This window comes from Cloeon dipterum, chromosome 4 (assembly GCF_949628265.1).
Source record: "Cloeon dipterum chromosome 4, ieCloDipt1.1, whole genome shotgun sequence".
Taxonomy (NCBI): Eukaryota; Metazoa; Arthropoda; class Insecta; order Ephemeroptera; family Baetidae; genus Cloeon; species Cloeon dipterum.
Genome location: NC_088789.1, coordinates 15,495,455 through 15,518,398, shown reverse-complemented (window position 1 = coordinate 15,518,398; position 22,944 = coordinate 15,495,455). Strand labels below are relative to the sequence as shown.

General features: G+C 41.3%; 2 protein-coding genes across 3 annotated transcripts in view; both read left to right on the top strand.

Moving 5' to 3' along the window:
* LOC135943159 (hemicentin-1-like) overlaps positions 1-13,230 on the top strand; it is a 92,363-nt gene extending 79,133 nt beyond the window's left edge. Inside the window, exons 5-8 of the mRNA XM_065489586.1 lie at positions 2,691-2,837; positions 3,686-3,973; positions 4,458-4,633; positions 11,765-13,230. Coding sequence (XP_065345658.1) covers positions 2,691-2,837; positions 3,686-3,973; positions 4,458-4,633; positions 11,765-12,139 — 986 coding nt within the window. The 3' untranslated portion in view covers positions 12,140-13,230. The remainder of the gene's footprint in view (positions 1-2,690; positions 2,838-3,685; positions 3,974-4,457; positions 4,634-11,764) is intronic.
* The window catches only part of mRpS23 (mitochondrial ribosomal protein S23), a 240,514-nt gene that overhangs the window by 121,394 nt on the left and 96,176 nt on the right, over positions 1-22,944 (top strand). The gene's annotated exons all lie outside the window — the stretch shown is intronic.

The following is a 22,944-nucleotide window of genomic DNA, read 5'->3' as shown; positions in this document are numbered from 1 at the left end:
CCTGCAGAGTGTATCTCATTTCGTGTTGCACCAGTTACCCTCGAGCCCCTCTCCCAGAAAGGGCGCTTATTCATTACTCGGTCGGCGGCGGGTGCTCTCATTACAATTAGAATTAATTTATGGCTTCGCTCGCGCATTCCTGGCCAAGATTATTTTGCGGTAGCGCCGGGTCTCCTTGTACGGTTTCAGAAACTGCACGCGATAAATAACGTAGGCACGTCCATTGTTTTGCATGCAAATAGCGGCCGTGCGCGCCTAGCCGTATAAATATTGTCCCTTTCTCTCTAACAACTGCAGGCCGTGATTCCTGGCGCAAAAACAGCCCTTGCTTTCCACCCTTTTCTTGTAATATGAGACGCGCAGGCCGGCGCACCAATTCCTTCTACGAGAGAAACTGACGCGGTCCCTTGAAATTTAATTAAACCCACTCGTAACCGACGCTCACTTGAAAAAGTTTGCGAGGAAATAATTCTTTTAAGAGGCATTTTGAAACAATTTTCTCGTAAAGGAATTCTGTGCATTTCAAACAATATATTTCCATTCATTTTAGCTGCAGATTTAAATTAAAAAGCTAAAATTTACGCTTGTGTGCTCAATCATTTCTGGTAAAAAATAAGGACTTTGGTTATTATAATGAATTGACGTTGTCAAGCTAATTAATTCGGATAAATGAACCCAACAACAGATCACAAAATCAAAATGAAGGAACGACAAAAACTAAAAAAATACAGACCGGATATATCTCTTCTGGACACACCTAGATTCACCCGGCAAATATTTTTGTTACATTTAAAAATCATTTGAATTTTTTGTCCAGACAACTGAAAAATCTTAATTTTTTATCACGTTAAGCAAACTAAGGGATTTAAAGTATTAATTTTAAAAAATAGATATAAATGTTACGAATAAGATATCAATGCTCAACATACATATTTCTGCCATAGTTAATGGTCTCAATTGATTTGACAATCATTTCTTATAATTCTTTTGTGCTAGCTTTGAAATTACAGGAAGCAGGAACTAAAGCGTTGATTGCCACGTAATAACGGTTATCTAGCCAGAGCTTTGATAAATCAAATCCTCCATGCTACATGCATTGTCACAGGAAGTCTCAGAAGACACGAGCGAGTTCGCTAATTAAAAACGCGAGCTGAGTCGGCGAACGGGTGCTGCAGAGCGGGGCGCGGCGAGCAGGGGGCAGAGCACCTTATTGCACCCCGGTTGCACTCTAGGGGCGGGCAAGAAGAATTATAGAGCCGGCGAAGACGCCAACCAGCCATCCAGTGTAAATTTTCCGCTCCAGTTATTCGCGGGCGGCTAACAATAAGACGCGCCTGAAAGATGCATCCTCGGCGTAATTGTTTACCGCGCCGTTGTTTTATAAGCCGTAATAACAATAAAAAGCAATAATAACAGCGGGCACACACACACCCTGCCATTTGGAGCGGCGCTTCTCGCTGTGCCAAGAGGCATTAGAGTCGTGATTTGCGGCTGCAGACGAGCTGAGAATAATAGGGAGCGAAAATGTAGAACGTGAAAAATACGCCAAAAGGCAGGTCAAGAGGCACTGCTTGGTTATTATTGTTATTCTATTCGCCACACTGCGGCGGCAGCATTGCGATCGCGAGCTGCCAATTCATCAGAGCTGTTAGCACTTGAGGCAGTATTATCCTTTCAGACCTATATACGTTCAATGGAGTGCAATTGCAATTGAAATATTTAGTGCTGCAATAATGAGCCAGGCTGGTAATTATCTGGTTTTATTGTCCGACGGGGTCGGTTACACAATGATTTCCATGGAACTGTGTTTGTTCCGTTTCAAGCATTGATGGCCCCTTTCAGTTGCAGTGAAAATCACCTCCATAAAATGATTGTATCCAGCACAATTTGTGCGATTCGGATTTTCAGCAGGGCTTGCATTTCCTTATTAACCGTTGATTTATTTATGTTTTTATGCATTTTGCATAATGATAATAAATAAGAAATGTATTTACAATAACCCAAAATAAAGGATCAATTATTTATTATTTGTGGTCTCAAGTCAACCTTGACAGCAATTGGGTTCCAGCTAGCAGCCGTCAGCTGTCGTGACTCTGTCAGACAAATTTTAACGTCAATAAGAATGGACTTCCAGCCATTCGATCAAATTTCAAGGATTCCTCCTCAATATCTGGTTAACGTCTTAACTGTCAGGATCATTGTTAATATTGCGATTGAATCGGTTCCAAGCCACCGATTCCTGTATATTAAAAATATACAACATTTTTTATTCTGAATTGAACTTTCAAATAATGATTTTTATTTTTCTGTTGAAGAAAACACATCGGAGAGCCTACGTCTAAACTTAAATACACATCATTGGTTTTTTAATTTGTTCGATCATAGACCAGTAGTAATTTTTTTGCTCATTGCAGTAATATGGCAAACCATGTTTAAAAAGAAGACTGAATATATTAAATCCGAACATTTACGCACCTGGTTGCAAATTAGTTAGACTTTTCAGCTTTAAACCTTTTTCATGAATTAAAAATTGTTACCAATTATTGAAATTTTTTAAAATTAAACTGGTTAAAATTGCAAGAAATCATAAATTGTGTGTTAAAAAGGAATGCTCTGCACTTTTGTGAAAAAATTGTGTACACACAAAAACGGACTGTTAAGTAATCTAATATTTTATAAAATTTTCGCAGACGACGGGGATCCTCCAGTTCCTCAGACAAAAGACGGCTTTCTCAATTTCACGTCCATCAGCAGGGAGCACATCGGCTGGTACAAGTGCTCGGCGCAGCACTCGCTGGGAACTTTTGCATCCAGCGGCTACTATCTCAACGTCAGATGTGAGTAGACTTACATACGTACACGTATCAACACAAACAAAACTCTTATTATTCCTCTTATGTGAGTGTGCGCCTGTTTTTTGCCTCTTATTTCCTCTTCGCCGTCGCGGCGGGTCGCAATCGGAGAGCATTCCGCCAAATGGACTGGTGATTATGTTACACAAACTGACAATACCGAGAAGACCCTGGCTGGCGTCGTCCCTTTCTTTTTCTTTCCTCTGCGATGCTTATTGGAGGGCGAGAGCAGCCTCGTGGACATTATCATCAAAGCTAACGAGCGGCGTGTGCACTGCAGGTTGCGTGCCAACTCGCTCTCGCAGGCCGACTCTGTGTTTCGCGATAAGCAGCGCCGCGTGCGTGCTTTTCATATTGCCGCTGCCACCGATATCAACATCGGCGCTAATAGAAAAGCAGTTATTTGTTTTGGGAAAGCGATCAAGGTTTAATTAAAAGCTCAAACGTACGCGAGAAAAAGGCACTCCATTTTAAGCAGCGGAAGTTGTACAAGCTCCGGTTGTGAGAGTGGCCATTTGGCAAATTAATTTTCTGTTGCACCACCGGCAACCACTCTATTTGTTTTCCACTGTAAAGTGAGTACCGATACAGAGTGTATCGTGTGTAGAGCAAAATTGTCAAACAAAAAAGAGGAGTAATTTGTCATGAGCTACACCATCATTAAAAAATATTTATCCTATGCTACACAGGTGCTACACAACCAATTTAAATCGGGAAAATGTTCACTAACCTCTCCACATAAAGTTTTTCGAGAAATAACTGTTATTACCACACGAACTTTTGAAACCGCTTCATAATTGTAAAATAATAAAAACCTATTTTTTATTTTATAGATGAAGAGATCCTGACCAAGCAGCCTCCACGTCAGGTGGAGGTGGCCCTCGGCGGGGGCGTGACCCTGGAGTGCGCATCCAGCGGGGTCAGCACGTCCGGTCCCAACTGTTGGGGCCGTCTCAGCGGCAACCGGCTGGAGGCAGTGGGGGCAGGGCCCCAGCTGCGTCTTGACAGCGTCCTTTATCAGGAAGCCGGCGCTTACAGATGCGTCGCCCCTGCAAAGCCAGATCCGCTGCTGCTCGAGAGGAAGGCCATGCTGCCGCCGGACATTGAGGTTGTCGTCACAGGTGAGCCTCCAATTTAATTAAATAAATTAGATTAGTCGTAATTACATTTGCCAAACTTTTCCCCTGTCAAATCTGCCCTTATTTGTCAAAATTAATGTTTCCTGATCCTAACGATGACGGACACTCCCAAAATGGCCCCGGACTTGCCGAGTGAAAAACTTTCCTGCCCGCTTTTTATTAACGTCGTCCAGTCTGTCGGAGAATTAGCCGCTTGATGGCGTCTTTAAAAGTTATTTGACAAACTTTTTCTCTCCCATGCACACACACACACACACACACTCGTTGGGAGCAAGCCGGGGCAAGGCTGTCACTTATAGCCGGCCATTACTTGAATGATGGCCCAGATAAAACAATAACAATCCATCACGCGCACCCACCAGCACCTGCCCGCTCAGCCATGTTTTTGCAATTAATTAAACTGACAGCCGCGCGTGTGTGCGATGCGATTTGGACAAAAAAATCACCCCCGTGTGCATGGTTGCAGGTCAGCCAGTGGTGTACCCCGTTAGGAGGAACCTGACCGCGGTCGGCGGCAGTCAGCTCTCCCTGTCGGTCGAGTTCTGCGCCAACCCTGAAGCAACGCACGCTTTCTGGCTCACGCAGAATGTCGTCCTGAGGCCTGGACAGGAAGGTGGCGGCTACATAGCGCAAAATGTTACGGTGAGTCGCATGATATCATGCAATAATTACTCGCTAAGTGATAGGATTTCTAATTTTTCTTAAAAGGTTAACAACTATATTTCAAGTTAGATGGTGTTACCGAAATATTATAACTTTAAATCAGGGGGGTTTGCATATTTTAAGTTTCAAGAGAGTTTTGAGGCCAAATTCAGATAGTTTTATTGGAATTTTGTGATTTACAAGGCAAGTTTAAATTGATCAGTGATTTTAATCGTTTATGATTCCGGCTTAAAGCGGTGGAAGTTTATCCAATGAAATTTACCGTGTTTGCAATATTTTGCTTTCCCGTTGTTATTTCTTGTAGTATTTCCTTTTAATTTTTTGTTCTTTATATTATTGACTTCGCAAGAATAAACAAGAGTAAAAGATTTTCCACAAAATTAATAAAACTAGAAAATCGTGGTCGACAACCATAACATAGTCGACAGGGTATATTAAAATCTGCTTTATTACTATGGGGACTGCCGTGCAGAGTATGCAACCTGCACGGCGTGTTACCTTTGCTCCGCCCTCGTCGCTGCAGCAAGCAACATACGCAATTGCCCTGCAGAGGTCGAGTGCATCACTTACAATTAGTTCTCTCGGAGCAAAGGTAACCCGCCGTGCAGGTTGCATACTCTGCTCGGCAGTCCCCATATGCCTAAGCTGCGCTGGAACAGAAAGCACAATTGTTTTCTGGTGGTGAAACATGATGACTAAAGATGAAATAATGTATGCCTCGGATTTGCATTCTAACCATTAGACAGTTAATATGGTTTCTAAAAACGGTTTTAAACTATTTTAATTGTGAGTCCAAACAGTCTAGTCTTCAAATTGCATAGTTCGTGCTTATTTGGTACCTTAAGAGTTTACTATTAAAAAGTCTATCTTCTGACGTAGGTTTTTAATGGAAATCCATGGCTGTAACAAGAGGCTTGAATAAAAACTCACACATTCAAAACTAAATTATTTCTTGTTTTTCGACTTCAAAAATAGTGCCCAAATAGAAATTCATAAACTAAAATAAAACCACAAGCAAACAACGGCGTTAATGACTACACAGAAAAAAATCATGTTTAAATATGAAGTTTGGCCAGGTAATTTTGCTTTGCGGTGACATTTTTTGTGGATACAATAACAAGCTGCTGGCATAATATTGTTTTAAGCTTGAAAATCCTGTTGCTTTTTGCTTTAGCCTTGCTTTGGTCGCGTTTTCCTAGATAAACTTTATAAGTTCGCATATTCAAATAGAGAGACGGTTTGTGAGTAAAATAGATCTTTATCTCACGTTGGTTTGGAATTGTTTTTTCCGTTATGGATATCAACATAATTTGGGCACATCGCGATGCAAATGAATTTGTGCTTTGGAATGAAATATGCATGCATGACGGCGCGCTTTTCGGAATAATAATGATCAGGGCAGACTCGGCGTGCGGATAGATTTCCCTAAAGACAGCAAGCAAGCAGTCGTCGGCGTGCGCGCGCGGAAAAAGGGGGCACTGCTGGCTGGATGCTTGATCCGCCGATACCAACAGAGAATATCCAATAATGCAGCCGGCGGCGGAGTTCAAAGCGACGCGCGACTTGCATCCCAATCGCTTCCAAATAAATAAATATTTACTGTTTGCATTTTACTATTTCCATCAGCGTGCTCCGCGCGACCGAGGACAAAATCCCCCTGCGGGAGCTGCCTGACGACGGTCTAGAATTGACAAATAATTCGGATTTGATTCAAACTCACCATTGGCTCGTAAAAGTTTATCTCGCCTGCGTTTCACTGGAATCCGCTTACTCGGATTTTATTTTAGTGCATTTCGTTTCAATTTTATCGCCGGACAGGCGTGCAGAGAGATTGATTTTCGCGGAATTGCGATGAAATATTTTTCCTAAATCCCCTGGTGCCTTTTTTCACATTTTTTGGCAGCGTACTCACCATGAAGGTGGTAATATAAATATTCATCACACATAATTGGTCAAAGTGTGCACAAAAATATGCCAGTTGTGAAAAACGCAAGCAACAATCCAAAATCACGCAACTCGTGCCTTAGCTCTCTTTTTGTCGGCGCACAGTAGCACAATGAAAGCTAACATGGACATTAAAACTTAACAATCGACAAATTCATTATGTCAACACGAAAACACAGCGGTATGGCTGCTGGGCGCCACCAGGGAGTGAGTAATAAATTTCGGTGATCAAAACTCAACCAGCTGTATGGTGCAAAATGAAAAATTGTTCAACCTCCCGCTGCTTGGCTCGCTCGCGCCGCGTGCGCGTGTATTTATTTTGTTTTTATCAAATATTTGCATTTACAGTCGCTAAGCGCGGCCGCCCGCTCGCTTGCTTGCACTTCGCCTCCAAGTCTACTGGGAATACCGCCGTCCTCCCTGCAGTGCCTCCGCCAAATTTCATGATATATATTTAGCAAATGCCAAGGGAGCGGAAGAAAGTGACTTATAGGTGAATTCAGAGGAAAATAGTTTTTTTTTTTCAAAAAGTTTTGTTTACACGTTCTAATTGGGTTTTTTTCAAACGTTGATGCCATATGTTAACAGAAAATTGCAAGTGCGCTCTTTCCTGCTTCCGTTGTCTCCAAAAAATTTGCATACTGATTTTTTAATTTGGAATGTGACTCCCAAAAAAAAAAAATAGAATCAAATTTGGCTATAAAGCTTTGATTCTGCCTCATTACGAATACTCTGATGTTGTGTTTTGTAATTTGAGCGCGGCGCAGATTAATAGGCTGAAATTTTTGCAAAATAATCTCATTAGGTACATTTTTGGCGTGCAACGTTGACAGCGACTTTCCCCAATGTATAAAGATGTTTGTCACTACTGGGCTTAAACTGCATGTACTAGTTAAATTTTGTATAATAACTGTCCTGAATAGATGCGTGGTTTTTTTCTTCTGCATGAATGGAGTCGATTTAATCGGCAGGTCAGGGGTGCATCGAATGCGATTTCTGGCCCTCTTTTTTTTTTTTTTTTTTTGCTCTTTTTATCCTTGTCCGTCCGAGGACCGGGAAGGGCGCGCACTGCACTAGCACGAATGCTGAAACCCGGGTCCCAATAACACCGCGAACGGATAACATGGGCGCACCAGGCCGCACAGGGACCCAGCCCACTGAAGGGCCACTTGCCTCTGCACCGAGGACTGCATTGAAACGCTAGACATTTGTCCCGTGAAGCCAAATCACGCATGCTGGAAAGGTGCAAACCAGCAAGTAGCGAGTCGGCGCCGGTGCGCCTCCCAGCCCGTCGAGCAATTTGAGCAATTCGAGTCACTAAACTAACCACTTTTTTTGCCATCTCTGACATTGGGTAGCCAGTATTAGATCTCCGAACTGCTCAAATACCTCACATTGCTTTGACACTCCTGAGAGTGCCTTAACAATGCGAGCCAACGGGCTGGCATTTAAGTGCCTAAACAGGTATTTCAAGTCATCTGCTATCATCAATGGATCAATTTGTCGCCGAATCTGGTTATGAGCGAGAACTCCAATGCATTCAAACAGAAAGTTCTTTTGTGTGTGGGTTAGTTGCTCTGATGATCCGCAGTAAAATTATTTTAAATCTTATCATATCTCAATATTTTCCTTCCTATTTTGTTAGTCAAATACGTGTGAGCTAGTTTAATTCCCCTCTCTCCGATTAGACCTAGGTGTTAAATTTGCGCTGCGGTCATAGCGGCAGTAGAGTCGTCATGGTCTGCTCGTCGGTGGCGGCACGGTGTGCCGTCATAATAAAGCTGTCGTCACTTTGAAATTCAAATAAAAAAAAATAACGGGCAGGGCCGTAATTAAAATTAATTACCAGCGTGGAATGCAAATGAGCGGTCGACGAGCGCGCCAAATAAATCATGCAGACCGAAAGGGAAAATTGCAAAAAAAATGCGAAAGCTCGTCGCCAGACCAGTCCTGTATAGAGTGTGAAAGGAAAAGAGCGAGGTGCACTTTTTCCCTGCCCTTTCTCGATATAAATGGCCGGCTTAATCGACCTATAAATCTGTCACTCTCATTTTTTATTTCTTTAATTAGAGGACCGAGAACGTAGAAGCGCCGGGCCTCTTTTTCTCGCCACTTTTTTGCGTCAAGCGCGCGCGAGCCGACTCGGCATTCAGATGATTATCTCCGGCCTCGCGTAATTTATTTTTCAGACTCGTTTCGAGTGTCTGCATTTTTCTTTCTCTTCCTCGCATTGTTTCTGAAAATCGAGATAGCTGCAAAAAGTATGATGCTATGATGCGCGGCAGCAATTTGCTAAATGAGCGCTTAATGTCTTCAGAAGCCGGCAAAAAGCGTCTGATTACAAGAAATGCCGCGTCGAGAAGGGTCCACATTGCAACTTTTTTCTGCTTTTTCAGTCTGCCGAAATTGTGCCTGCAAACACACGAGTGGATGTGAGTGAGCATTATCCGCCTTCCTATTGACTCACGAAATTAAGTAACCTAGCTACTATACTCTCCGCTTCCTTCCGGAAAGAGATTACGCACTAAGCAAATATTTTGCTTGTGCTGGAAACTGCCAAGCTGCGCATTTAGCGGCCTCGAGAGCAACAAAATGAAAATGGAAAATCCAATTTAATCATCTCGGGGTAGCGCTGGGAGTCTCTTAAACCAGCACTCGTTGCTTGCCTCCGTGGATAGATAGAAAGTAAGAGAGACGAGACGAGAGGCAAAGAGGCGGCCCGCTGTAATTTTATTTCCCGGCCAACATCTCTTCGGCGGCCGTTTTGCTGACGCATGAGCGAGAGAAAGAGAGAGATCCGCACACGTGAGGCCAATTCCTTGCCTTGCAAGAACGGGCCTCATTCGGTCCTGGTCGAGTGATATCGCATTGTCTGTCAGTCCTGCTGCTTGGCAGCTCCTTCTCCAGTTGCCTTTGCGCCCATCTGTGCTTCTGCTCGCACAACAAAACTCGAACTTGTTACTTGACCCTAAATTGGCATCTCGAGATTGATGCGATAAGACACAAAGCAAGTGTGCTTCCTGCCAATTTTCTGCTTCTCCTGATCATTTCTCAGGCAACTGGCAGCAATATTTTTCATATCTGCTTGACGATGGGCTTTTTTTGAATGATCAACTTGCAGTTGGAAAGGCATCATATTTATTAAAGATTGAGGAAAAATTGTTAGCCAATAACCTACCCATTGATAATAAGGATAAAAGTTTTAAAGAAGGTTAAAGTTTTAAAAGTTTAAGAAAATACACACACAAAAATATCCTCATTGTCAGATATCCTCAGGGCATGAAATTTAGAATACTTTTTGACACGCACCATTTTATATATTTCTCTATCAGTACAAAAGTTTAATTTTTATGGAACGAATAGCAATTTTTAGAAGTTACCAACCCTGTAAAATAGGCAATTCTAATAATTTTGACCTGGAATGAAATTTTCAGGTATGCTATATATGGGTCCACTAGGGTAGCACCCAACCCAATATCTTTTAAATCTAAAGACCCATGCCAAGGTTTCCAGATGTCAACAAATTGAGCGTGATTTTTTTCACAGTGACTAGATGATTAATCCGATCAATCCTATAAAAATACATATTTCCCTTGGAACATCCGCAAAGATTATCCTCCTTTCATTTCATATCAACTAGTTGGGACGGTTAAAGCTTCCATGGGTACTAATTGAACAGCTGAATGGGAAAATCTCGGATTCGCATCAGGTCTTACTGGAACGCACAAAAGCAATCGCGCGCACCCAATCCGTCCAAATCCCATTTCTGGAGTAATTTTCACCGCAGCTTTTGAAACGCCGATGACTTTTATTCTCAGTGGAACGAATTTTAAGAGAGCACGGAAAAAAGAGCCCGGAATTAAGGCGAGGGAAAATCGGCGTCGTGGCGACGAATTTCCAATTACTCGCCCGGGCCGGGATTTGCGAGCCGTGGTGAACATGGAAAGCATCTTGCAGAAACAAGAGCCTTTTCCTCCAAAAGAAGCTCGTTGCGCAGAAGAAGGCAGACGGGACTGCGAGGAATGCATTTCACATGCTTTGATCGAGTTTCAACTTTCAGTCGGGTAAATTCGCGTCAGGCAGACGGAAGGATGGCCTCTCACGTTCTGCTAATCTCGTTTTCACTCTTTCTCTGGATGCTCTGACACACACACACGCAGTCCCTTGCTGTGAAACGACGACGCCTTGCTCGTTTTTTCTGCTGCCGTCGTCGAATAATTTTTAATTCCTGTCCAATAAACTTTCTCGCTAGCTCATCTAATTTGGAAGGGTGTATATTCTCTACGACCAGACAACCTGAAGGCATCTCTATGGAACTGAACCGGATCACGTTTTTATCAAACCCATCTCGAGCGTAGTGCCCTGTCAAAGCAGTGAAATAAATAATTAAACACGTCAAATTTTATAGCAGTCCCCGTCCTTTCGTCCGATTTAACGTGCCCTTTTCCTTTGATGATTCACAACCACAAACAGTGGAGTTGCAATTTAAAATTTAAAAGCAGTTGACTTGCTAGCTCTAATGGATACGTTTGGAATTGGTAGCTTTATTGACTAATGGTTGTTCAGAGCATCACTGCGTGCCAATTATTCAGACGGCCCGTTAATTTCTGACTCTGCGAATTTGGATTTGGATTTTGCTCGTGTGTGACGCTGAAACTGGTACAGTTTATTGGCCCTGTCGCCAGAGCGCTAATTGAATTTCACCACCTGTTTGCCACATTCTGCCGTTTCGTGAATTTCGGAAATCAAAAGTATGAAATCGTGGTGATCAGAGAATAGTATCAAATTTTATATCGTAGGTCAAGGTTACAGGCCGCCACTGTTAATTTTGGTTTCAAATTTAAAAATTTGGAATTGAGCTCTGGATTTTGTGGTTAGAAGTTGTTTGGGATTCTGTGTGAAAATTTCAGAGTGTTTTCGAGAAAAATATGCCTCTTAAAAACTAAAAAAAGGAGTTATTTACTTTTCTGCTTGTTTCACGTGTTTCAAATATTTTTAAATCTAAATATTGTGTTAACCATACAAACTGCAAAACCTAGCCACCGTTAGACTCGTCTAGGCCTCCTCTGACCAGCTTAACTGTTTAGGGGGCTCTGTCAAAATTAAAATTTTATCTTATCTTTGAATTATAAACGCTAATTTTTTCCTTTACCAATTGTGTTGCAGGAAGGGGACTCGACGCACTGCAAACGAGCCGCTTTGACCATCCCCGAGGTGCTGGCCGAGCACGCTGGCGAGTACCTTTTCATCGTTCGCAGTCCACGCGGCATGGCCGACGGCACAGTGCAGCTGAACGTGTCGCGCGGGTCGCACAGTCCGAAGCGCACGTGGTCCAGCAAGCCGGTGCTGGTGGTCGCAATGCCACCCCCGGCACGACCCGTGCAGGAGGAGGCGGCCGCCGCCGTCGTGCCCCCGAGGGACGTGCACGACGAGCCGCCGCCCAAGGTGTCTATGATGCCGAGTTCCCGCGGGACGACCCACCTCGCAACACCACTCGTTTTCCTCAGTTGTAGTCTTGCGGCGACGAAACTGTTTGTGTGATAAAATTTGATTGAACCATCAGGGCTTGATTTTTCCGCGCGAGTTTGATTGAGAGCAGTCCTTCCAGCGGTTTGGTGCCCTCCAGTGTTTTCTCCTCCTGAAATGTGTATTTTGAAAGGAAATGTTATATTAGAGGCTTTTCATTTTTCTTCAGGTAAAAAACAATTACAATTAACCAATTTAAATTAGGTATGTAAAATTAGGAATCAGGTAATCCCCATCAAAAGTTCGTCCATCGTACTTATTTGTTCGTAAAAAAATGTGTCACTTTCCTCCTTCAGTCCGATTACATTTACAGATGTGTATAATGGGTGTATTAAAGGTAGGGTATGTATTTATGCTTTCGAGGGTGTAAGACTGTGATTCTCTTTAAAAACAAGAAATAGGAGAATTCAACACGAGGGCTTCTACGGAGTTGTTCAAATATTTTGTTTCTTTTCTTCCGCCTGCTGGAAATGATGTATTTTTGCAAGTAGGAAAGACATGTCCATCCAAACGCACGTTGAAATTAATCGCATTCTAAGCCAAACGCAGGTGCGAGACGGAACACGTGGACGTACTAGTACTTTTAAGTACGGACAATACAGTGTGCGATTGGAGAGCACTTAGCATAAAGCGACGATTGATTGCAGAGGACTGTGTTCAAAAGTGAAAGTGTTGAATGAGAGAACCATAATTTTCGGGAGTGAAATTATGTGGCTGCTTCCGTGTTGAACTTGAATTAAAAAATATCTACCATTGGAGATTTAAAGCGTTGTTATGTGATATAATGATAATTATGTAATAAAACGATAAGTTATAAGATTTCACCCTATAATAAAATGTACCCCTTGCGTGTTGCACAAACGAGAAGCGTGGACAAGTGAAAAATTCGAAAGTGATATTGGCAGCAGATGAGAATTAAGTGAAGATTTCACTCTTTTAAAATAAATACACCTATACGAGCAGAAAATAACAGGAGCGTGATTGTTGCGAAACTGTCCACTCAAATTGTATTGTATATTGAATATCAGATTTTTTGGTGTATGCGAAAAATTGTGCATGTGACTAATTGTTTATAAAATTTCAGTAATAAAAATGTTTTCACGAAAGCAAGGCGTGTTTCAATCAACTCTTTTGACTTTTCCATTCGCGGTATTGACTCATAAATAACAATCCACACGGACAGTACATATGACGTAGGATAGACATATTTTAAAAATTTTGATTGCAAACACGTCCAGCGTGACAATTCGCACGCGGAAATTTGCAACGCGTGGATTACGTGTGCCAGTGCTGATTTTGCGTCGCCGCTGGACATCATTTAATGCAGTGGAAATGTAATTTCAATCCATCACCCCGTGAATCCGAGCGTGTAATTCTCTTACATCCGTAGTGACACACGCAAAAAAACTGTCAGATTGGGGAGCTGGTAAAGGAAGCTCGCACTGGTGCGTCGTCCATTATTTTCCGCATGAAAAAGTAGAAACAGCTGAACTGTGAATAGGTTGCTCAGGAGGTCGTCAAATTTTATGCTTTATTCCGTCAGTGTTTTATAACATTTTTTGGCCGGGCTTCACCAAAAATCAAATAATAACTCTACATTGACGTTACTAGATTTAGATTTGAAAATTTCTTGAAAAGGGTTGATACTGTAAAACTCCAGAAAATCATTGTTGCCAATGCATCAATTATAATTATGAAGAATTTGTTTAAAGCCAAAATGGACCGAGCTAACTCTGAAAATTTTTGAGAAAAATGGCTTCAAAGTTAATAGGTATGCTATTCTCCATTGGATAGCATAGAGAGTAATCGAAATCTGCCAAGAAAATGTGGTCAATCACTGGAAAGGTTGGAGAAAATTGTAAATTTTTAATTTTTACTGTAGCAAGGTCCTCTTATGATTCTTGCACATTTTAAAACAAATTTTAAACAAACAATTTGATTGCTGAAGGCCACTAATTCTAATAATTTTTAATTGTTCCCCTGTATCAATCCAATCTTTAACTTACTAATATCTCGCACTTTTCAATCGTTTTGTTCCTCTGCAAATTTCGTTCAAGGCGGAATGAAAAATAAAAGAAGAATCTTTTATCTATCCAGCCATTTTTTCTTTGGGTTGAACGAAAATGACATGCACGCGGTGGTCTATTATTTTTCCAGCGTAAACCAAATTCTGTCTCGATGGACATGAAAATCAAACAGAAGATAATCTGCTCTTCCACCATATCTGTTACTACGCAATCATGCGATTTTTCCGCAGCTTCCAGATGGAGAAGAAAGGCAGTCAAATGCGAAATGAGATATGGACCAATTTTGATAAGAGGATTGGAGACGATTTGCCGCAAAAGGAAAATTGAAACTAAAGAGCGCCGCGGTGTGCAGCAGGTTTTTTCCATATTTTATATAGCAGAATGGAGTGGTTTGAATCTAACTGCCTGATTTTATTCCCCGATACGATTACAAATGAGAAAAATTTAATACCTAGGAGAATTTCATTGATATATGACTGCAATTTGACTTATGTGATGTCATTTTGCATGCCTGACAATGAGTAAATGATTTTAGAGTTGTTTAACTTTAAGGAACCCCCAGTTTGATCAGTTCTTGACCCAGCTGTGCCTCTCTAAGCTGTTCGCGTTGCTCTCCAGCGATCCCATGCGGAAGGACAACTGTGAAATAGACTCACCTGCACGCGAGAGTAAGCCTTCGTGAAAAGGGTTGACAACTAGCCGCGGCAGCAAGCTGGGTGTGATAACAAGCCTGCCAGTCCGCGCGACAGCACCGCACCAAGTTTGTATGGCTGCAGGTGAAAATCAGCGCCAGACAAAAATTGATTCTTTTGTGTCGGTGATGACGAGAGGGAGTCAGAGGGAGACGTCCGCACAAAGGGACGCAGGATGGTTTGGAATGCATGATTAGCTTCATGTCAGCCTGTACTCGGCTGGCGGTGTTGCTAATTTGCACTAATTTGACGCCTCGTCGTGCGTTTGTGTGAGCTGTACATTTCGCAATTAAAGCAACGATGGATGAATGAATATGTGCGCATCCGGTCATCCAGTTTATTACTCTTGCCATGAAATGCGTGTTTTCATTTATTAAAAATGGTATAACTGTGATAAATTGGTCATTGATATGTTGGCTGAAATATATTTTCCACGCTGGGGGATGAAACGATTTTAACGTTTTTCTTCGTGTTCTGAAAAATATTTTGTAAAGATCGAGTCTGAGATACAATTTCAAAAAATTTTAAGGTACTCTATGTCCAGGAGAGATACAGGGTAGGGGTTTGAGAATCTTGAGGAAATTTTATTACTAAAACTTGACCCTATTTGACTGAAACGAAATTGAGGAAACCCCGTCTTTCCCACTTTTTCGGGTTTTACGGGCACTTGGGAATTGCTTAATTCTGAAGCAGCCTGCCAGCAGTTTAATTAGCATGCAATTACTCAGCAATCATTCAATTTTGGAAAAAAATATAATATCCCAGTATTTTCTATTCGCCACAATTTTTCTCGCTTTCTCTACGCACAACAGACAGGAAATTTAAAAGGCCAGCACGTTTTCCCAATCACTGAGCAACGGCTATTCGTTGAATTTATGGCGCAGAACGGCAGCGCACGAAAGCACTGACAATGAATGTAACGCGCTCTTCGCATTCGACACTCGCTGCACCCCGCAGCAGCACCCACCACGCGTAATTCTAATTATTTACCCTCGGTGTTACTATGGTGTTTGCTGTTTAATGGTCGGCAAACACACACACGCACTGCCTGCTGAATAAATGGATTGGTGATTTAGTAAGTGAGCGCCGAACGAGCGATCGCTGCTGCTGCTGGATGTGAGATGGACCATTTAACGCTGCTGCACCAGCACTGTCCCCGCAGCTAATGAAAACGAAAAACACGAGCAAATACCCGAAAACACAGATTGCACCCCCCGATGCCGACTCAGACCGCAGAGGAAAGGGGATTTTCACATTCAACGGCGCGCGGTCACTCTCGAGAACGCGCTGCTAATAAAAAGGACAAATTGTCGTCGCGGGGTGCGCGGAGGGGGTGGCGGGCTGATGAGGGGTTGATTGGAATCATGCGGGAAAGCAATGAATGTGCGGCTTCTTGCTCCTTGTAGCAATTTCGCCGAGAAAATTGGCTTTGGTCTTTCTCGCCACCGACTATTCGAGGCTCAAGGACTGAGCGCGAAAATTAAGAAAACTCTCCGGCGTCCAGATGAGTATCAACTCGTGAAATCTATTTACACTGCGTTGCATCATTTTAATGAGCGTGGTTATGCAATGCGGGAGGTAAGATATCCAAATTTACAACCCTCAAATTTTACGAGCTTGGATAATCAGCAGTGCCGAATCCTCTTTTATTTCTTTCCATGGGGAAACATTGTGCAACCGCAGGGTCATTAAATGGAAATGGAAAATTGATCCTACCGCAAATAATGACTTAATTAGAGGCAGCGAATCGATTTTCGTGTATGCATTTGGTTGGATAAAAATACAGGAGAGCATAATGCTCTGCCACATTGCTGGGAGCAGTGCCCATACAATAGCCAAATCAATGCAAAATTGCTCAGGCTGAAGAGCGGGCGAAAAACGACAGGCGGCAAACAAGATATCGTGCCTACCGCTTTTCATACCATGCCATTCACAGGCCTCATTAGGAAATTCAAGACGTACAGCCCTAACCACGTAATCAGTCGCATGTTGCATCATTATGTGTTTGTCCTCAATGTTCGGTTTAAATTTAAAATCATTAGTATATTTATTTCAGGTGCTGGACTATTGAAAGGAATATCCCAAAGGAATCGTTTACCCTTCAAATAAAAGGACACCTAAATAATCACTATACAAAATCAGGCTGATGTACAAAGGGGATGTATAAGGGTATATCTATAGGTCTCAGTCAGCCGCGTTGCGCCGTACCAGTCGGCAAATTTTAGGTCACGTGGGCAGCCGCCAGCCGCTGTGAATCTGGCTAAATAAGCTGCGCCAGCCGTACGCAAGCCACGCCAACCGCCGGTGAAAAAGCGTCAAAAATTAAAATCTGCAGGAGAAAAATGTCTTTTGGCCCTTCGGGGCGTTAAGCACTATCAAATTTCTCGTTTAAAATATTGTCGGCCACGCCAGCCGCCAGCCGCCACCAGACAAAAATTCGGCTAAGCCGGTCCGGCCAGCCGCCCCTTATATCTCACGGCTGAGACTTCTAGGTATATCTATACCCCTATATCCATATTCACTATTTCAAAATGAAAATTTGCATACAAATTATAACTATTCATCTCATGAACTGAGAGAATAAGGTGAATTTTTTCGATTTTATCCAAAAAAATTATCACTAAATTTTGCTCATTCATATTCTTGAACTATTATCCCGTATTCTGATTCGGCCCTGCAGAGTTTTAAAGATATCTGAAAAATATAGAAGGAACACCTCGGTTTCTAAAAGCCGTAAGCCTATAGGCTTTTCCAGATTTATCTCAAGACTTGTGCTGATCACTGCTGCTTCAAAAAATAAAAAATTGGGAGGGTGTTGGCGAGAGGGCAAACCTGGCGTCGGCGCTGCAGGAGACAATCAAGCTGGCGTGCGGAGCAGTTGACGCGTGATTTTTAATAAACGACCTGATGAACAGTTGGATCTGCAGGCACTTTTTTGATGATGTGCAGTCAGCGTTTAGCAGACGAGTGACTTATGGCTGCGAGCGTGAATTCATTATTCACGCCTCTGCTGACAGATATGATGAGGGGCGCAGCTGCTGATCAATATCAAATTAGCCCGGAAAAACAAAAAGGTTTGCGAGGAAAGGCACGGCTGATGCGTGCCCCAAGCCTGATATTTACGACAACCTTTTCCCTCATAAAGAGCGAAAAAGTGAAAAAGAGTAAAAGTTTCATTGAGTGGTCTGCAAACCAACAACTAACTAACTAATTTATTGGCAAGACAATATTTTCTAATTTAAATAATTTAAAATCCAGCCTTAAGTTCAACTCTATGAATTAATGATGTTTAAAGGGTTACGCCTACTTTGCAATGCGTAAAATAGAAAAATTAACTAATTTTTGGGGGGTTTTCGAACTTGATTTTGAGAGGCCGTATATTTTGCTCCAATTTGGTTAGAGAGGATGAGTAAAATCAATTGATCTGTGGCACCAGTGGCACTATAAATATAAACTGGATTTTTTTCTGTTAAAGATCTCTGCAGCTGTAAAATACAGATTTTTTTTTGTACTCTAAGGATAGGTTTTCTAGAAATGCAATATTTCTGACTCACGGTGATAATGCAGTATTTTGCAGGGCTGTAGACCCCGTCTGGCCCGACTGAGGGAAGTGACAGTGACGAATATGAGGAATTTACCATTTCTTTTGTTCAAAACGCACTAATTCAGCCCGCCGCAATTTCTCCCCTGCACAAAAGAAAGCGATAATGTGCTGCAATTTCCAGGCAGAGCGTCGCTAAACTCATTTCGTCCGCGGCAAGCACTTAATTTGACACGAGAAGCGAAGTAAAAAATCGTAGACGGAGAGTGAGCGGGCAAAAAAGTTGCATTGTTCGCACGCCACAGCGAAAAGAGAGAGCGAGATGCAAAATGACAATAGGAGCTGGGGAAGGCAGGGGCGTCTGGAAAAGACGGCGCGGCGAGCGAGAGGGTTATTTGTGGATGAAAAATACACTCGGCGCGGAAGCTGGGAAATGTGATGAGAGCCGGGCGGGCGGGAGGGCGCCTTCTCAGGCATAAAGCCTGCAAATAATAAGGATATTGTGAGAGCGAGCAGCGCTAGCTGCTGGAGTGATTAAATGCACGGCGTGTAGCGAAAATTCAATTAGAAGTCTCTCGATAGCGTATCATCCACAGCCGCAGCGGCGCCATATTAAATTATGCATGCCGGCAGAAGAAGATTAAAAGGATGTGTGCTCCGCCAAATTAAAAACGCATTACGCGGGACGCGCCCGGGGACGTGCTCAAGTGATTTCATTTGCGGATGCTATTATCGAGCCAAAATGATGCAACCCTTTCCGTGCCGCTCTTATTTTCTCGAAGACGCCAAAGCCGCAATTACTTGAGAAGCCACGCGCACGGAATATAACTTACGCTTACCTCTGCGAGGTGCAGGACGCGTAGTCGCGTACACCGCAATTTTCCTAACATGTAAAATGGATGGTGCATTAAATAAGTTCACATAACTCTTCCTCGCTTTCCTGGCATACACTTTATTCTTAACAATTGTCTAACTACTTTTCTAGGTGAATACAGGAACGCTGCACATTGTAAATTTGCAATTCAATGTTGTTATATGCTTAGTGCTATGTTCAGTTAGAATACCAGTTATTTCACGACATATGCATTAAAGGGGCAACACATTCCACAGCATAAAATCAGTCCTTTAAAGCAACAAACCTTATTTAATTAATATGTAGAGAAGTAAAACCCGCGGGTCGGAGGACAGATTTTCAAGGAGAACTAAATTTTGATAAATTATTATTATTTATTATATTAGACACCAACGGTGTACAACACAGAGTACATTATATAACGATATTATTTAACTGCAATTTCTTATATTTAGCAGCTTGAAATAAGGTAGTTGTATTATTTTTACAATTGAGGAAATGATACATGTCTATACCGCTTTCATCGCAGAATTGGCAAACACAATTAGCAGAAACATCAAGATGGAAACGTTTGTCTTTACATAACAGAAAATGATAACCATGGAAAGAGTATCTCGTAAAAACACTTCGATCTTTACAATAGGGTAGCCACCAGTTCTTGTTTGTCATAGCTGGGGTACTGTAAAAATTAGGGTGAATATTTTGTTTTTTATGCATCATATTATCCAAGAATTTAATATAAACAGGTGTGTCCGGCAGGGAGAATTTTGTCTTTAAGTCATTTACAAAATAATCAGTCTCAACTAGATCATATACAAATCTTGATTTCATTCTCTTATCGACACATAAGGCTTTCTTAAAAAATCTAGACTTAGCACATTCAAGATTATTTAATTCTTTTAAAGTCAAGTATTTCCAGACAGCTTCAATACCATATGAGGCAACAGGAGAAATAGCTAAATCAAATAATTTTTTGGCTGTAACAATAGAACTTTTTGACAAATTTTTAATTTTGCCTGTAGCAAATATTGAGGCTTTAACTCTCTTATCAATATGTTTACTAAAACATACACCTGCAGTTTGGAAAGTGACTCCTAGATAATTAATTGAAGAGCAGAAGGTAATTTTATTCTGTTTTTCCCAGTTCAAATCTACTTTGCTATAACGACCATGACCACCGGCTCTAAATTTCATGACTTGGCATTTCTTTTCGTTTAATTTTAAACATCTTATAGCTAGGTAGTCTGTAATTCTGGGCAGTAAAATGGAAAAATCATTTAAATTTTCACTTAAAAGTACAATATCATCTGCATACAAAATGCATTTAACGCCAGGGAAATCTTTCATAATATCGTTAATATCACTGATAGCAAAAATGAACAGGAAGGGTGACATGCACCCTCCTTGTTTAACCCCGTTTGACTGTAAAATTTCTTCAGAAACGGAAATACCATCATTAATTAATAGAAAATTTACGTCAAGAATTTCTGCAAGCAAGTTTAGCTCTTCAAAAGAAAAGATTTTTGTATCTACGACTTTCTTAAAGATAAATGTTCTACTAATAGAATCGAATGCTTTTTGTAAATCTAAAAATAAAGCGTACAGGGGTCTCTTATTTACAATTACTGTTGAGTGAATATGTTGAATAAGTAAATTTACAGCTTGTACAGTAGATTTCCCTTTAATAAAGCCGAATTGATTTAATGGAATATAGCTGATTAGAGAGGAATACAAACGTTTGTTAAGCATTTTGTCCAAAAGATTAAACATAGAGGAGGATAAATTGATCCCTCTATAATTGTTTACATCCTCCGGACTACCTTTGTTTTTAAATAAAAGCTTCAAATTAGAGAGTTTCCAGGAATCGGGAAAAATACCATTCTGAAGGCATATATTATAAAATTTCGTTAGTTCACTATTTAAAACTACGTTTAACTCTTTCAAACATTTATTTGTTACCAAGTCAAGCCCTGGTGCTTTCTTAATTTTTAGTTCCTTAATAGATAAATTTACTTCCTCTTCTAGGAACCATTTAACAGTAGGATTTTTAGTGTAATTTATTAAAAGGTCTTTTAGATTTAGAGAATCTGATGCGCTTAATTTGGCATTGTTGTAAATCGCTCCAAAATGAGCCTCCCATTCATGCATAGGAACATTATTGACTTGCGTAGTATCACAATTTTTATTCAGTAATTTAAAACAAAACTTCTCGGAGTCCTGAATTATTTTTTCATCACTTTTATCAATGAAGAGAGACTTCTTTACTCTGCATAAACCTCTGTAATACTTCTTACATTCGTTGAAAATTTCTAAGACTTCATCTCTTTCAGTATTTTTACCCGGATATTTAGAAAAATTATCTGTGAAATCTCTCAGAAACAATAAATCTGCTCTCGCAGAATAACAGTCAGCGTCAAACCAAGGCTGACTAATTCGCTTTTTGTAGCTGATATTAGTTCTGGAATCTTGAATAAGTTGTTTGATATTCTCATAAAATTTATCCACTTCTAAAGAGCTAATATTGTCTTTTAAATTACTCTTATATGGGAAAATAGCAAGTTCGTGCATTCGATCGAAATCAATTTTTACCACATTGTTAATATTTGCTAATTTTAAAGGAGAGATATCTGAAATGCAAAAAGTAAAGCAGAGCAATCTGTGTTTCCTAAGGAAAGGAAAGAGTAATAAATAAAGAGTTGATAAATTAGTAATTTGCACTCACACAAGGTTCGCAAACACGTCTAAACGTTAAAAAATATTGTTTCCATTTCTATGCAGCTAACAGACCAGCAAAAAAATATAGCTGTTTGCGTTGTTACTCTTCTGAATTTGATTACAGGATTTTTTTGGTGCTCCACGACAGTAGAAAATTAGTGCGTCACTTTTGGCAAGGAATGATATTTTTTTGCCAAAATGCAATTTCAACATTTTTTGGGCTTTGCGCTCCCTTGTTTAACAAAATCGCATTTGATTATTTGAAATGATGACTGTTTTAATTACGAAAAAACAGCTGGCAAAATGTCAGCAATAACTAGACACTCAATTATTTGCAACCCAGTTTTTAACCAAAAATAATGTGCAGCCCTTAAAGCAGAAAGCTCTTTCTCTCGTGCCTTGACTCGCGTCCACCTGAGCATGAAACACGAAAGGAAGAGTGGAGCAGGTAAAAGGAAGACAAGAGCGACCGCACACAACGCTCGCCAAGGTAGGCAAATAAATTAAAGCGAAAATGCTTTTACATCAGCCGGCGCAGCAAACGGGCACAGTGTACTTTATTCCTCCAATAAAACTGACGCCGGCCGGAAGCTGGGCGAGAGCAAAAAGTGCATGCGGCGGGCGCAGACAGCAAATTTCCCTCTTCCTCCGCACATTTCCCTGAAATTATGAACGTGCACCGGGCGTCTTACATCTTTCAGTGCGAAAGTAGGATTTATTTGCGCCGCGCATGTGATATGAGAGATAACACACCGCTTCCGTGGACCCTTCTCTCGTGCGTTAGACGGAAAGGAATTTTCCTTTGCACACACGCACGAACCAGTTTCCTTCAAATTAATCTCCCCAAAAGTTTAGCTGAGCAAATATAAGTGTTCAGTTTGCCGGCACTGCGGGGTTGCTTTTCCTCGAGACTCGATTTGATTATGAACCCAACGTTGTCTATTAGTAAAACTCTCCGCGTTGTGTATTTTAAACGAGCAATACAAGAAGAA